The following is a 15,502-nucleotide window of genomic DNA, read 5'->3' as shown; positions in this document are numbered from 1 at the left end:
GCACTGCCACTTCAGAACACTGGCCATCTCTACCCACGTGCCCATGCTGCACCCAGCAATGCTGCCCCTTGGTACAACCCAGCAAAGACGGAAAGACATGTGTGTCCTAAGACACACCCAGAAATGGTCAGAGCAGCGTCATCTGTATCAGCCCCAAACTAGAAACGGCTCAAATGCCCATCACAGGTAGAATAGATATGTGAATCCACCATTGTGGGAGTGCCCCTCAGGAATTCACTCAATGGTGAATTCCATTCACCCACTGAAATGCTACCCAGAAATGGAAACATCTGCTCTACAACTCTCCATGGCAGCAGCAATGAACCTTATAAAAATAATGTTGACCCAAAGAAGCATTTAACTAGTGGGGCTTTATGCTAGGCCCAAGGGGTAATAAGATGAGAATGTTCTGGACTCTGGGAGGTATGGCTTCCATGGAAGGAGCTAGAGGTCAGGAGCAGCAAGAGGTCTGCAGACTTGTCTGAAGGGCAGTGTCCGGGGTTTGCTTCCAGGATGGAAGTGGGTACCCATAAAGGACAGGTGACGGACTGGATGTGTGGCAGACACACACAGCAGCCTGTGAGATGAGTCCGCATGTGCCTACCTGAGCCAAATCCAGATAAGGGCACCATGTCTGCAGCCCTTTGTACATGAACTCAATGAGCCAGCCAGTGGTCATCTACCTCTTCCCTGAGACTGTCCCCTCCTCTGCAACCACAATCACAGTCCCTGGAAGTCATTTAAAGATCCCAACAAATCCTATTTTCCAAATTCCCTGCCCATCCCCGGTGCCCCAGCAGGAAGGCAGTGGGAAGTACCCAGTCTACATTCTCCAGATGAGACTGTCGCAATCTCAGGCCAGGCTGCCCGGGCCGCATAGCTGGGAGCACGCTCCTCCTGGTACCAGAGCCCAGGAGGCTGAGCTGAGGACGCCTACATGTGGGGCTCACACTCACGAAGGTACACAGGGACCCAAGGGGATCCCTCGCCGTAGGGCTCTCTGACCTGCCCACTCCCCGAGAGGGTTCAGTGAGGCAGTGAGCCACATGGCAAGTAGGCCGAAGGCAAGGCCACTCCAGAATTCTCCATCCACTGCACAGAAAACCTATGTGGATTCACCCAGCACTGATACTGTTGCCTAAGAACTATTTTAAAAATTAAGAAAGAAGAAATGAAAAGATTACAAAGGACACTGGAATCAAGCAAACCTCTATTTCGTGTGTGCTTTCAACAAACATTCAGTGCATCTCTATTGTGGATCAGCCCACAGCCTTCAATAGGAATTTCCAGAATGAAGAAACTGGCCTTAGGAACTCAGATCAGAGCTGGATCAGAATCCAGGTTGGGCATATGACCTTGAGGCCATATTAGAAAACAGTAGCTTCCGGAGCCAGCCAGTCATTTGGTTCAATCTTCCAGCAAATAAAGGATAGGATGCCTTTCTGTACTACCCAAAATGGGGGCAGAAATTCCTCTGGGGTCTCAAATACTCTAGGAGGGGACCCAGGCCGCACAAACAAGTGAACAGGACAGTGAGTGAAAGGGAATGGTGACCCGGAAGCCACTGCAGCCCACGAAGAATGGGGGACACAGCCTGGAGTCCAAGAGGGCTTCCCAGGAAAGGGGCCCAGGGACCGAGCTTCACTCCTCTGTAAGCTAGGCTTTGAACCATGAGTAAGAGTTTCCTGGGGGAAAGAGAAAAGGAGGGGGCTCCAGGCAGAGGACTTTGCAAGTACAGAGGCAGAGGCCAGGGAGGCTGCGCAGGGAAGCCCCAGGGCAGGGGGTGTGAGTCAGGCTGAAGGAGTGGCCAGGAGGTGGGGTGACCTTTTTATCGCCTCCCCTGGGACCAGCCAAGAGAGCTAGATTTATAGCAGCAGCCCAGGCCTCCAGGTGCACTGGAGCAGCCCGTAAGTCACCAGGCAGCATGATGCCTGCCCTGCTTCTCCTGTCGAGCCTTTTGGGGGCCATCGTGGCCCTTCCTGCCTTGGGACCTGAGATATGTGTAAAGGATCCTGTGCAGCTGTGCCTGGACGTGGGGGCAGCAGCAAAGTGTGGGGCTACGAAGCAATGCCAAAGGGCTTTCTGGAACGCTCCACCTGCCAAGTCTTTGCAGTGCCTCATATGCCAGGACATGGCAACTTTGGTTATGGATACAATGAACCACAATGCCAAGGAGTCTGACAGTAAGGCTTTGCTAATGCAGAGCTGTGAGTGGCTCCCCAACGAGTTGGACTCAGCCGGATGCAAACTGATGGTGAACACCTACCTCTCAGCCATCTTGAACATGCTTCTCGAAGGCAGCACCCCAGCAATGGTGTGCACAGCGCTTAAAATCTGTGAGCCATTGCAGAGACAGTTGGCCAGCCCTGGGCCACTCTCCAAAGAGGACACCTCTGAAGCACTGAGCACAGTCAATCTCAATAGCTTCTCTGACTACCCTGGCCTGAGGCCAGGGCCAGTCCTATGTTCAGACTGTGTCCCGCTAGTCTCCCAGCTCCAGGATGCTGTCTGGAACAATGAGACCTTGACAGAGACAAACATCAATGACCACTGTGAGTCCTTGGTGCCTGCCTTGACCATCCTCTGCAAGAAATACATCCGGCAGCTGTCAGCCCCTGTTGATCAAGTGCTGATGCGTCTTCCACCAGAGAAGGTCTGCCACAGGTGGAGATTATGTAGCAAGAGGGGACCGTCCCACGTGGCTCCTCAGGCTGCTGCAGACGGGGTGCCTCTCCTGGAACTGGGGATGCTGAGGCAGAAGGACGAGATCCTGATGAGCATGAGCCAGACCTGTGATCTGTGCCTGAGGGTGGTCAGGCAACTGAACAAGTGGCTCGTAAGTCACCGTACCCCAGCCAAGATCAGCCAAGCCCTGCAGAACGTGTGTTCAGTAATGCCTTCTTCTATTGCCCTGCACTGCATCACTTTTGTGGAAACCTACAGATCTGCCTTGGTGGAGCTTGTGGCCACAGTCACACCAGAAATGTTCTGCAGCACCATCCATCTGTGCAGCCACTTGAGGCAGACCCGAGAGGTCCACGAGACCTATGAGACCAAGCAGTCTCCTGAGATGAACCGAGGCTACTTCTGCAACGGGTGCAAGAGGCTGCTTGCTGTGTCCTCCCACAATCTAGACCGCAAGAGCACCAAGCAGGATATCCTCATGGCCTTCAAGGGTGGCTGCAGTGTCCTGCCACTGCCCTATATGATACAGTGCAACCGCTTTGTCACCCAGTATGAGCCTGTCCTCATCGAGAGTCTCAAGGACATGATGGAACCTGAAGCTCTGTGCAAGAAGGTGGGGGCCTGCCATGACCCAAAGCCCCTTCTGCTGGGCACCGATCAGTGTGTCATAGGCCCGAGCTTCTGGTGCACAAGCCAGGCAGCTGCTGAGCTGTGCGATGCTGTACAGCACTGCCAGAGCCACGTGTGGAAAACAACACCCCTCCCGGCCGGAGAGCAGGTGTGACCATGGCTGCCAGAGCCCCAGATCCTGTTGGTGCAAGCTGTGTGAGGCTCCTGCACCTCATGCCACAGAGACCTCATGAGGTGGGTGCTGTCCCCATTTCACAGACTAGAAACTGAGGTTCCCAGGAGGGAGACTGGAAAGGAACTGAGCTGAAATGCAAAGTCAGATATTTCTGATCTCGAATAGCTCTGTCTCCACAACTTTGCCCTTGTGAATATCTTTAATGGACTAAAACAAGCCCACATACACCGCCCCCAGGCCAGCCCAAACTTCCCCTCTTCTCCAAGGCTGTGATGCCAATAGCCCAAGGGGACCCTGACAGCAGCCTCAGGTGCCCCTTCCCTCTCTGTGAGCCAGGCTGGGGTCATGGCTGAGGTAAGCAGAGGTGGGAGGCAGAGGGAGGGTTGGAGAGGGGTCATCTCTGTCCCTCTTGAACAGCTGGCGGGGGGGTGTCTCACCCACTGCCACCATTGTTCACTTGGACCAGAGTTTCTCAACCTTGAGGTCCTGGGAGTGGGCCCCAGAGGTGATATACCAGTGTCTCTGGGCTTTGCTGGGTTTTGAAACAGTCCTCCCTATGTCTTGGCCCACAGAAGGGAGGCTCTTACTCCTTGCACCCCAGATTCTCAGCTGCCCTGGTGACAGGTAGAAGGAAAGTCTTGGGGTGTGTTCAAAATCAGGAGGTTAAAAGTGCTGAGCAAGAGCCTCCAAGAATAGCCACAGGGAGTCATAGTGGCCACTGGGGTTTGGGAAGCATCAAGGGCAGTCCAGAGCTGTGAGATGGCAAGCATGGCCCTTTATCTGTCCGAGCCCCACCTTCCTAATCTGTAGAATGGGAATGACTACATATGCCTCATGAGGATGTTGAAACAATCTGAGGGAATGTCCTAGAGCTTCCCTCCTCTCTGACACTAGCAGGCATCAGTTTGCTAGGCCATGAAATCCATGTCAGGAGGCCAGTGGGGTCCCCGGGTGAGTCTGGCTGTGCAAGTGTTGAATAAACCACAAGCATCTTCCAAATGGTATCTGCTGTGTTATTATTTTCACAGAAGACCCTGGTCTCAAATCTGCGACAATAGTCCCCACCTTGCCAGTGCCCCTCCGATAGGAGTGTCTGGAGGCCCTTAGCCTGGCTGGACCCCCACCGTGGTTTTCTCTCACACTGCGTTTTCTCCTTGACACACTGTGAGCCCCAGGGACAGCCACTGGGCCTGATACTTGTTCTGTCCCTGTGCCCAGCCCAGGTCCTGCACATAGTAGGTGCTCACACATTTGTGAGACACACACAAGTCCCTGTGGGTAAAGCCACCATTTCATGTAAGGCCTGGGTCCGTGAAGTCCATTTAGATGAATTCTCCTCTCAAACAAGAGGACTGTCCAGGCCTGGCTGGCAAAGATGTAGGTGGGTGCTCTTTTCCAAAAGGCCACACCTGAGCTCTTAGGTAAATGTCTTGACCCCTGAGCTATCTCCCAGAAACACAGATGTGCTTGGCCTGAGTCTCTGGACTGCTCAGTGCTGGATGTGGCTGGCTGGGCAGGCCTGGCCCACTGGTTAGCCTGTGCGAGGTGAGAACGTAGGCAGGTGGTCACGGCAGCCCACTGGGCCTAGATGTAGCCACAGTAAGGCAGCCTCATATCCAACTCCACAACACAGAAGTCTTGCTGGGCTCGGTGCCTACGGGCATCCCCTAAGGCCCTCCACTGTGAAATAGTCCAGGAGGCCCTCAGCCTGCTTGCCCCTAGGTATCCCTACCCAGCACACCCCCAGCTCCCAGATGGAGCTACAATCCTCCTCTGGCCTGGCTGTGAGTCAAGAGGGGACACTTGCTGACAGAGGTGTATGTGATGTGACCTGAAACTTCCCCCAAGATGCCACTGGCCACTCATGGTTGGTCTGAGTGAGGCTGGAAGGGGCAAGTGCCACATTTCCCAAGGGGCCTATTTCTGTAACCCCTTTGACCCTGAGCCTACCCTCCCCCCACTCAGAGCTACCACAGTGACAGTCAGAGCAGGGTGTCTACAAGCACCCCAAGGCCTGGTGCCAGCTGCTCCCTCCGACCCACTGTCTGAACTCATCGCCCTGTGCTTGTTATCCGTGATGAACACACCATGGTGTACCTGGCAATGACCCACAGGCCCAGCTCCGTAGAAGAGGCCGACTGGGGACTTGAGTCCTGAGCACCTTGCACCCCCAGCACAGGGGCCTGTCCCTTCACTCCTTGTTGGCACCCCCCAGCAGAGCCACGCGGGCCTGAAGCAGGGCCTTCTCACCTCCTGTCCCTCATGCCACCACTGGTCAAGCTCCCATGTGTAGGTGCTCAGCTAACGGCTGTGAGAGGGCAGGTGCCAGCCCAGAAGGGCAGCCGGCCCCACTGGGCTAAAAAGTTTGAGCTGGAAACCAAGATAGACATCAAGTATGGATCTCCAGAAGTGGTGCGCATAGCACCGGGGAGCACTCTGCCTTGAGGGGTTGGGGGCACAGGGGGCTTCCACCTGGGTCTTTCACATGCAGAGATACCTGTGCCTTTAGTGTAAGGTGGAGCCCTGGGATGCTCCAGAAAACCAACAAATGGGGACCCTCATGCTTTCTCATCCAAATCAGGTGTGACAGGCCTTAGGGAAGAGGGGAGAAGGGTCTGGCTGTTTGACTTTGTCTGCTCAATGCTTTTCTTAGAAGTAATATATGGATAGAAAATCTGAACCAGATGCAAATATACCCAAATGGTACTCCCTTCTTTATTTTTGGTAAAGAATTTATATAAACTCAAGGCTCTCCTGGAAGATCTGGAAGAGCAGTCAGTGTGGACAGCCACCTCCAAAAGAGGGAATGTGAGTCCTGAGCCCAGGACGCACCTGACAGACAGGGAAGACTCACGATGCTCTTTCTTTCTCCTCCGTTTACTTTCCCTATGATTTCCAGGGACCAAATTCAAATCCTGTCCCTTTCGATGAGGAACATGCCTGGGTGAGCTTCCCCGCACACCTGAGGGCTGCGTGCCTCAGAGCTCCTAAGTTCTGCCACCTTTACTCATGGACCCTCCCCAGCCACTGTGAGGCAGGCACCATTCTTATTTTATTCCACAGAGGTTGACATTAAGACCAGAGAGATTAGGCAGCTTGCCCATGGCCACCTAGCCACTAGAAGATGGGTCCAGGAGGCAGCAGGTTCCAGGGCCAAGAGGCCCAAGTTGAAGTCCTGACTTCACTACTCTGTGGCCTTGGCCTCAGTTTTCCCACTCCTAAACGAGGTGATCTCCATCTCCCAGGGTCTTCAGCAGGACTGAAGATGCTATGTGGGCAGAGCCCACTGGACAGAATGAAGGAAGGGCTATCACAGCCACATGCTCCTGCCACACAGCTAGCTGTCTTTTTTTCTGTTTCTCTAGCTGAGCTCTTAAAATGTGTTTTCATTGTTGTATGTTTGCAAATCTCCCTCTTAAGATACACTGAGATTTCTAAGTCTTCTACTGCTGATTAACTTTCCCAGAGCACCTGAACCATTCCCTGCTGCTGTCTTCTTAACGTTTTCACATCAAATCCCTTTTTGGTGAGAAAGCCTACAAAACACATCTGGGGACCTCTGCGGAAAGCACAGGCCATGGGAGAGTGCAGAGGCGCCAGGCACCCAGCGTTGCCTCCCTGCCAGCATCTCCATGGGGCAGGGGAAAGATAAAGTGGCTCCTGGGACACCTGTGCTGCCTCAGCCAGGCTACGTCACAGTCTGTGACAGCCAGGCAGTCTCCCACAAGGCTCATGGCATGGGGTGTGCATGTAGGCCAACCACTTCACACAGGCACTCACCCAGACGGCATCTATCCAGGCAATTGTGTGCAAAGTCAAAAGTTAGGGCTGGTCAGTCCCAAGTCTGCCACCCCTGGACAAGCCCTTATATTCCCATTTCTCAGCCTTAGTTTACTGGTCTGTAAAATGATCACAGCAGCCCCATGTACCTACCCAGGAGCACAGTTACAAGGTCGCAATGTAAGTGAATCCTGTGAGTGGACAGGCTTTGTTATGGCCCCTCGGCTCCAGGGGACTAGAGCAGAGGCGGCTTCCTGGGGTCCCTCGGGTCCCCCCCTAGTCTACTCTCATCACAGCAGCCACAGTGACTCTGGCAAACTCAGTCAGATCCTGGTCAGAAGCTTCAGTTAAAGGCAGCCCCCTTGGCGTAAAAGCTGACAGAGATGATAGTCCCCCTGGCAGATCCCACCCTGCCCCTCCCCCCATGACCTGAGCCACCTGCACCCTATCCCACACCCCCAGGGCCCTGCTTGGCCTGAATCTGCTCTTTTGTCCTCCCTGGGGCTCAGGCCACTTGGGAACTTCCCCCGGATATCTTGCCCAGAAGCTCCTTTCTAGCCCCTGCTGGCCACTTTCTATCACCACCCTATGCTTGCCTTTGTCCCTGCAGCCACACTGCTGATTCTCCTTCCTTATCTTATCTGTGGCCTGTTTATGGAATTTAAGCTCCAGGAGTGCACCAATTTTGCCTCTGCCATCCTTGCTGCGTCCCCTTTTCGGAGGTCAGAGTCCAGCACAGAGCAGGCTCCGTGAGTGCTGGACCCCGGCTCTCATGAAGCCATCACCTCCTGCCAAAACCTCTCTCTGGAAGCACTTTGTAGGCAGAAGCCACCATGCCAATACCACCCTGTGGTCAGATATTCCTGAGAAGCCAGAGACGTGGCTGGTTCCTGATGTGGAATAGAAAGCCCATCTCTCAGTAAATGAAATGAATCAGTCCCGCTCAGCTCCAGTGGCCTCCTAGGAGGCACCTGGGAGTCCACTGTACACAAGGGTATCCTCTGGGGCCTGGAGAAGCCCTGGGCAGATGGGCTGCATCTCCAAGACCCACCACTAACCACAGGGCTAAGCTGGGTATAGACAGGGACTTGCTGCCTCCACAAAAAGCCCTGGTAGCAGGCCCTGGGTGAGCATGCCCACTCCCTCTCTCCCCACATCCCAGCCCTCCCACCTCTGCTCCCAAAGGACAGTCACCTGTCAAAAATAGTGTGGCGCTCCCTGGCCCGTAACTGAGGAGCTCTGGCCACCCTGTCCCTGTGGGAGCCTACAGAGTGGGGCAGGAGGCCCCACTTGACTTGAGTCCCCTATTTCCAAATCTCTACATTCCAGAGATTTGTCTGGGGCCCCAAACCCAGGCTTAGATTACAGTCAGGCTCTAGGGCAAGAGCAGGGCGAAAATCAACTATGTTCAGTTACTTGAAGATCCCAGGAGCCTGAGTCCCTCCACAAAGGTCTGCTCTTCCTCTAACAGGCCCCTAAGTCATGCTCTATGTGCCCCGTGCTGGAGACAGTCACCCTCAGCACCACTCTTAAGGCTCTAGCTGTGCCAGAACTTTCCCAGGATACCTGGCCCTCTCCACATCCTGGCCTCAGACCAGAGAGACCTGGCTGAAAGCAGGCAAGTCCTGGACGCTCACACACACCCAACACATCAGAGCAGAAATAGCCCCACTCTTAGGGCTCTCGGCCCCAATGCTGTCTTCCCTTTCGGGAGAGGCCCAGCCTCCATAGCTCCCCAGGAAGGCTGCCCTCAGGGCCCCCTACCCCGAAATGTGCCCCCACTGCTATGTGGGGCCAGACCAGATAATGCAGCACAACTGGACATTTCTGGAACAGGCAGAGAGCCTTGGAAGCCACACAGCAAAGCAGGGCAGACAGGCTGTGCAAACAGGCACAGTGAAACCTGCTTTGCTGCCATGACCTGAGTGACCTTGGGCAAGTTACTAAACAACCTTGAGCGAGTCTACTTAACCTCAGTTTCCCCACAAGTAAATGTGGATAATAAAGGTAACTTCACCAGTGGGATCTGTCTGGGGATTAAATGAGCAAAACCAAGTGGGAACACAGCCCAGTGCCCAGTACATGTAAGACACCTGATACTTGTATGATTCCAGCTGATGACCTGAAACCAACCCCTCCCTGAGTTTCCTACAGCAGGAGAAGCCTGGAAATTCAGTCTCAGGTCACTGCCAAGAGGACAGGAGGGAGGGAGACCTTGGTGCTGCATTCACCCCTCCTGGCTGTGTCCAGATTGGCCCGGAAGAGACTGTCAGCCAGGTGTCCACTTAGAGCCTGTCCTGGGCAGTGCTGTAAGGCCTGTCTGGTAAGGCCACCTAAATTACAGGTAGACAGGAAATCCCACAGTCCCCGGGGTAGGGGTGGGTGGGGAAGTGACTCTCTCCATCCTTTTCTTTGTCACTTTACCACTGCTTTCTCACCAACGGTGGGAGAGAGATGGTGGGGAGAGGTGTCTCCTTGTCTCTGCTGTATTTCTTAGTTTCCCTCCAGGACACAGCATCTACAATATGCAGAAACATCAGGTTTAAGTGGCCCCTCAGGGGATCTGCCAGGAAAGCCCCTTGTGGGGCTGGACAGTATCCTATCCAGCAGGTCAGGCAAAGCCATCCCAGGTTCCCCCTGGCTTGGGGCGGCCAGCCACCACTGGGATCTGGTGACTCACACCCAAATGTGAGCAAAGATGTCTCAGGGATCTCTCCCACTGCCATCTTCCACTCCAGGTCTCCAGTGTTATAAGTGTGACTCTCCACAGGGGAAACATGCTGATGGACAGAAAGCTACGTTCCTCCTGAGACCCTCAGGGAAAGACCAAGGCAAAGACCAACTCTCCCGGACTGGACCTGACACCTCTATGCCTCAGTTTCCCCTCTGAAGCAGAAGAGGCTGGACTAGAGCGGGGCACAAACTAAATACCCTAGAGCCTGGGGTGTGGACTGGCAGAGCCTCTGCTCCTCCCAGCAGACCCAATGTGGGCTCCCTGTAAGGACAGTGGCCCACTGCCACCCTTCACTCATTTCTCCAGCTAGGTCAGCTCCTGAGCTGCTTACAGGAGACCTTGCAACTCCCAAACACTGACAACTTGATGACATTATGTTTCAGTCCTCTGCTGGCCAAAGCAAACATGCCCATCCATTGGTCTGGGCCCCTCCATAGGCCCTAAATGTCCCACAGCAAAACAAATTTGATTTTCTGTCAAAGAGCTCAGAAGCCTTGGATGTTTCTGAATCCTGAGCAGACCCACTCCATATCAGGCTCTTGAACCTGGAGCAGGTAGGTATTGCCTGGGCCACTGTCATTTATTTAGGACAGTGGGAGTAGTGCAGTTTCACCGCACCCAGACCAGTTTCTCAGGCTGGCATTCACTGGGACACAGGAAAGCAAACCATGCAAACAGCAGGAGGGGCAGGCACCTTCTCTGGCTGGGGCCCTTTATCTGGGCCATCTCATCCTAACAGGAAGGTCATGGAGACAGCAGGTGCTGCCAAAGGGTCCTCAGGCCAGTTCTGGGAGACTCTAGAGCACAGGATCATTTCACAGACATCAAGGGACAGGAATTAGGGGCCTGCAGCAAAACTAAAAGCAAGAGGTCCTTTCATTACTGTGCCATTCCTAGTTGATTCTAGTTTAGGAAAATCTCACACCCTGGAATGTGAGATGATGAAGAAAGCAGGAGGGAGGGTCACGCGCAGCCTTGGGAATCTGGCACCATCTTGAACTGCACAGACACAGCACACTCCCTAGAGCTCAGGCGGCCACAGAAGGGGCAAGATCACACAAGGGCCGGGATTGCACCACACCCGCAGAGTCCCAGGAGCAGAGTGCCTGCACTCTAAGAGGCCTTGATTGTCTCTCAAATCCTAATTTTAGCACTGACCGTGACACACAGACAGGCTGAGTGACCTTCCATGGTGGCTGCCTGGGAGGGAACTCAGGCATGTCTCACATACAGAATGCCCCTCGTCCTGCTGCCACAGAGGTCCCCCAAGGGAGACACAATGACTGCCCCACTGTCCAGTAGAGGCTCAGGAGGGGTGTGGAACTTGCCCAGAACCACCATGGAGCTAACAATAGTGGAGCCCCCACAGAAGGCCTACCACCCCACCTGCCTCCTCCTTACACACACCTAGGGAAAATGTGAGGGGCTGGGGGACAGGCCAGGGGTTTGGGTTCCTGGGAAAATCTGACAACATCCTACTTGTTCTGCAGGGCCAGAAGCATCCTCCCAGACTGCTAGAGTCCTAGAGAGCCAGAACACATGGTGGTCTTCCTAACAATGGTGTGTTGGCACCAGCTCACACTGGCCACTGAGAGGCAGCATTGCACATCCCCCCCAGCTCTGTGTTCGGTGATACCTTTGGCAGCTCGAAACTGGCCGCCATGGTGGGAAAATTTACACCATGGAAATTGGCAGCAGTACAAATCAGGTTGTTGGTTGTTAAACACATTTACCAGCACACTCCACTGTTTCTAAACCTCTGGAATTCAAGAAACGAAAGAAAGCCTTTCACTCCTGAGACAACCCTGAGGACTGACCCAAACAAGGTGCTGGGAGAGGGTGAGGCCTGGTCCCAGACATGACACTGACCTGTTCCCCAAGAGCAGTCACAGGCCAGCATCTCAGACAGGCCAAACAAAACACCAGTCTCTCTGCTTTCCACTCCAAGGTGGGGCCCCGACTGTGTTCCAGGCACTGTCCAGCCCTGATATACAAGTATGGATCATGCAGCCAAGACTCGGCTCTATGAAGCCTGCTGCCTAATGGGGCAGACAAACAAGTCAGAGAGAGATAAGCAATACCAATAACAATGTTTGAAAAAGAAACTCTATTAAATAATATAATCATAAATGGTACATTTAAATATTGAGAGGTTATGATAAACACCACAAAGATAAAACAGCCTGGAGCCACAGCATCTAATGGGAATGACCCTGTACCACAGAATGGCAGGGTCAGTGGCCCTCAGGAGGTGATGTGGAATGGGAGGACTCAGAACTGGCTTGGAGGGGGCAGGTTTCTATGGGAGGGATGAGCTGGGGGAAGGCAGGGAGGTGAAGAGAGGGGTAGAAGGCTGGAGCAAGTGAGGACCAGGGTCTTTGGAGAAGTGGCTGGGGCTGGGGGTATAACCTGGCAGTCCCCTGAAGGCCTCCTAGTGTGATGGGAAGCCAAGGTTGGTTCTAAAGTGGGTAGCAATGAAATCTCTTTTGCTCTTAGAAAGTCTCCTTTAGTAACTGGGTGGACTCCTGGGAAGGAGGGGAATATGAGAGCTGAGAGGCAGCATCCAGACCAGAGGCAGAGGTGCTACGGGAACAGAGAGGAGGTCCAGCTTCTGGGACAGTCTGGGACTGGGCACTGGGAACCTAGACAGGGATGTAAGCTACAGGGGCACAGGGAGGGGGTATGACCTGAGCAGGGTGCTCTGAGACCAAGAGGCCCAGGCAGCCAGGTTTGGGGTCCCAGAGGTGATGTAGCACCCAAGACAAGGAGAATGATGAAGGGTCAAGCCCCAAGTGTGTATGACCATAGTGAGACGGGGGGGGGATCCATCTGCATAGTCACATGGACTTAGTCTCCCAAGATGCAGGCCCAAGGAGGAAAAGCCGCAGAAGGTGGCATCAATCCCCCCCCCAACAGTTCACAAAGGAGTCTGGGGTTGGGGGTGGGAAAAGTAACAGGTCAACATCAACCAAGGGGAGGGTAGACCTCCCCACAGCCCCTCACCCCCTGCTGGCCACCCTCTCATCCAAATCTCTTATTCTCACTCCCAGGGCAGCAGGGGGCCACAGTGATACTATCTGACCTTCATAAGAGGCCCCCAGACTGGAGGAGGCCAACATGAAGTCAGAGACACTGGGGTAGGTGGGGAGGGCATAGCAGCCATCCAGCAAGAGCCAGCACAGTGACAGAAGATGGACACAGGGGCTCCAGAGCCCCGGGCCAGGCTTTGGCACAGTCACTCACTGTCCCATGCTGGGCCTGTGGCTCTGAAGACACATACCCACTACATGAAGGGCTTCACACTGGGCTGATAACCCTCCCCTTCTATACTACCATTACCAAGGACAACAACATTGCCTACGGAATGATAATGGGGAGGACAGCCAGCATTTCCCGACACTTGCTAGAAGGCAGGCACTGGGTTTTATATTTTACATACATAACCTTATTGGACCCATTTTATAGATGGGGTAGCCCAAGGTCAGAGAGGGAAACACAGCTAGTAAAAGGCAGAGCCAGGGCCAGCATTCAGAACTCTTGGTCTGAAAGCCTGCTCTAAGTAACCTCTCTCAGGAGAAGCTGTGAGAACAGGAACTCTCGGGAAATGTGTGACATGAACACACTAGAGCCCATAGCCTCCTGCGTGCCTTTGGCCAACAGCTTTCACTGGGGACCTAAACAGAATTTAAATTCAAATACTGTGTGGGCAAGGAAGGAGCAAAGCAGCGGCAGGGTCCCCAGGCACACAAGAGAGAACTGGGAACAGAGCCCAGGGCTCCATCTCCAAGAAAGACAACAAAGCCAAACACAAGTGATGGCAAACATCTGCTGGTGAGCAGGCGCTGGGCACCCTGCCGTCGCGATGGTGGGTGGAGAGGCAGCAGGTGGCTCGGTGCCAAGTCCAGAACCTCCTTCAGCTTCGTGTGGGATTGAGCACCCTGCGTGGGCTCCAGCTGGCAGTGGTGGCAGGTGGGCTGGCTGGCAGGATGGGTGAGGTCTGAGGAGAGGCACCAGGACCCCTGGATCCCCAACCCCCCTGAGAACCCCCAGGGCTTCTGCCAAAGCCTGCATAATGGGGACCCAAAGCTCAGGGAAGGTGATGGGCTGAGTTGGCCAGGCGAAAATGCATAGGAAGAGTGCTCTGAGGACCCTGAGCTGCCTTCCATTGGCATGCTCGACAAATTATCTTCCTGTGGCCGTGAGTTCTATGTCTGGGGCCCAGCAGGTCAGGAGGAGTGACAGAAGTCAAGGGCCACACTGCAGGGAGAGAGAGCCCCACAATGGCTACAGACCACGCAAAGCACCCCACCTCAGCAGACTTCTGGGAGAAAAGAGGCCCATTTCAGAGAAAAACATAGAAATAGTCAATGACTTGCCCAAGGTGGCTCACACGTAGCAGAGCTGGGACATCCATCTCCCATACTAGAACAAACACTGGCTTTTACTCCCACACAAAATAATGTTTCTAGTATAATAAAAAGAGTCACATATCTTGGGCTCCATGCTAAGCAAACTTTATCAACAGTGGTCCCTGCCACCCCATCAGCTCCCATTTGTAGATAGGGAAACCAGGGCTAAGAGGAACACAGTGACTGCTCCCTGCACCCAGCAGACAGCTGGCAGCACTGAGAGCCACAGCCACATTCACTCCTCAGTGCCAGTGGCCACTGGCACAGTCCCTGGATGCTGCCTGACCTGTAAACAGGTTTATGGCTCCATCCTTCAAAGTACACTCAAGTGAGGTTTATTTCACAATAGGAAACAAAGACAATTTTTTCGTATGTTTCCCACTCAAGGAGTTTAATTAAAATGCAGTAAATCTCTAGGGCAGAGTGTTACATTAATGCAAAGGGCAGGAGACCTAGCTCTGCTCTTCTGCACACCGCAGGCGAACGCGGTGGGGGGGGCACACAGGATTTGAATGGGAGCGGGGGGTGGGGGGGATGTAGAACTCCAAGCCCTGCCCCCGACCCAGTCCCTCCCAGGACACAGGAATAGTGCTTTACATTCAACTGCATCCTGAAGAGCAAGAAGGGATAGGGCTTTATGGGCCAAGCATCCTATCAAATTCCACTTCTGCTTTGCCAGATGGACTCAACATTGCCTCCTAAACCCTGCAATTTCCTCCTTGCTGTCCCCTCCAAACACTGCAGCCAAGTGTTTGCCCTAATCCACAAACTCAACTTGTTTAAATTCTATGCGTAGCTCTCCATAACCTACAGAATAGAGTCCAAACTGCATGGGCTGGCACAGCGGCCTCCTGGATCCAATACTTGATGGACTCAGCAGAAGACTCCTCAACCATCTTCTTCCCCCCTCACACTTTAGCCACTTTAAGCTTCTTAGGATTCCTTCCACATCAGGCTTCTTCATGTCTCTGTGGTTTTTTATAACATATGATGTTTCCTCTGTCTAAGTTGCCCTTCCTCTACTTTGTCTCCCTGGCAAACTCCTATTCATCCTTCAAAGTCCAGTTCAGACATCACCTCCTCTGAAGG

The 15,502-nt window shown here is 53.7% G+C and overlaps 2 protein-coding genes across 2 annotated transcripts in view; one reads left to right on the top strand and one right to left on the bottom strand.

The window, feature by feature from the left end:
• SORCS2 (sortilin related VPS10 domain containing receptor 2) overlaps positions 1–15,502 on the bottom strand; it is a gene marked incomplete at its 5' end in the record, with an annotated part of 551,249 nt that overhangs the window by 303,013 nt on the left and 232,734 nt on the right. The gene's annotated exons all lie outside the window — the stretch shown is intronic.
• PSAPL1 (prosaposin like 1) lies at positions 1,859–3,469 on the top strand. Its single transcript, XM_023518742.1, has one exon. It carries the CDS (start codon positions 1,925–1,927, stop codon positions 3,467–3,469), a length of 1,545 nt encoding a protein of 514 aa, XP_023374510.1. The 5' UTR covers positions 1,859–1,924.

Source organism: Otolemur garnettii, unplaced genomic scaffold, assembly GCF_000181295.1.
Source record: "Otolemur garnettii isolate 467f Iridium unplaced genomic scaffold, OtoGar3 scaffold00146, whole genome shotgun sequence".
NCBI classification, from domain to species: domain Eukaryota; kingdom Metazoa; phylum Chordata; class Mammalia; order Primates; family Galagidae; genus Otolemur; species Otolemur garnettii.
The sequence above is the reverse complement of the archived record's forward strand: the minus strand, read 5'-3'. Positions and strand labels throughout refer to the sequence as shown.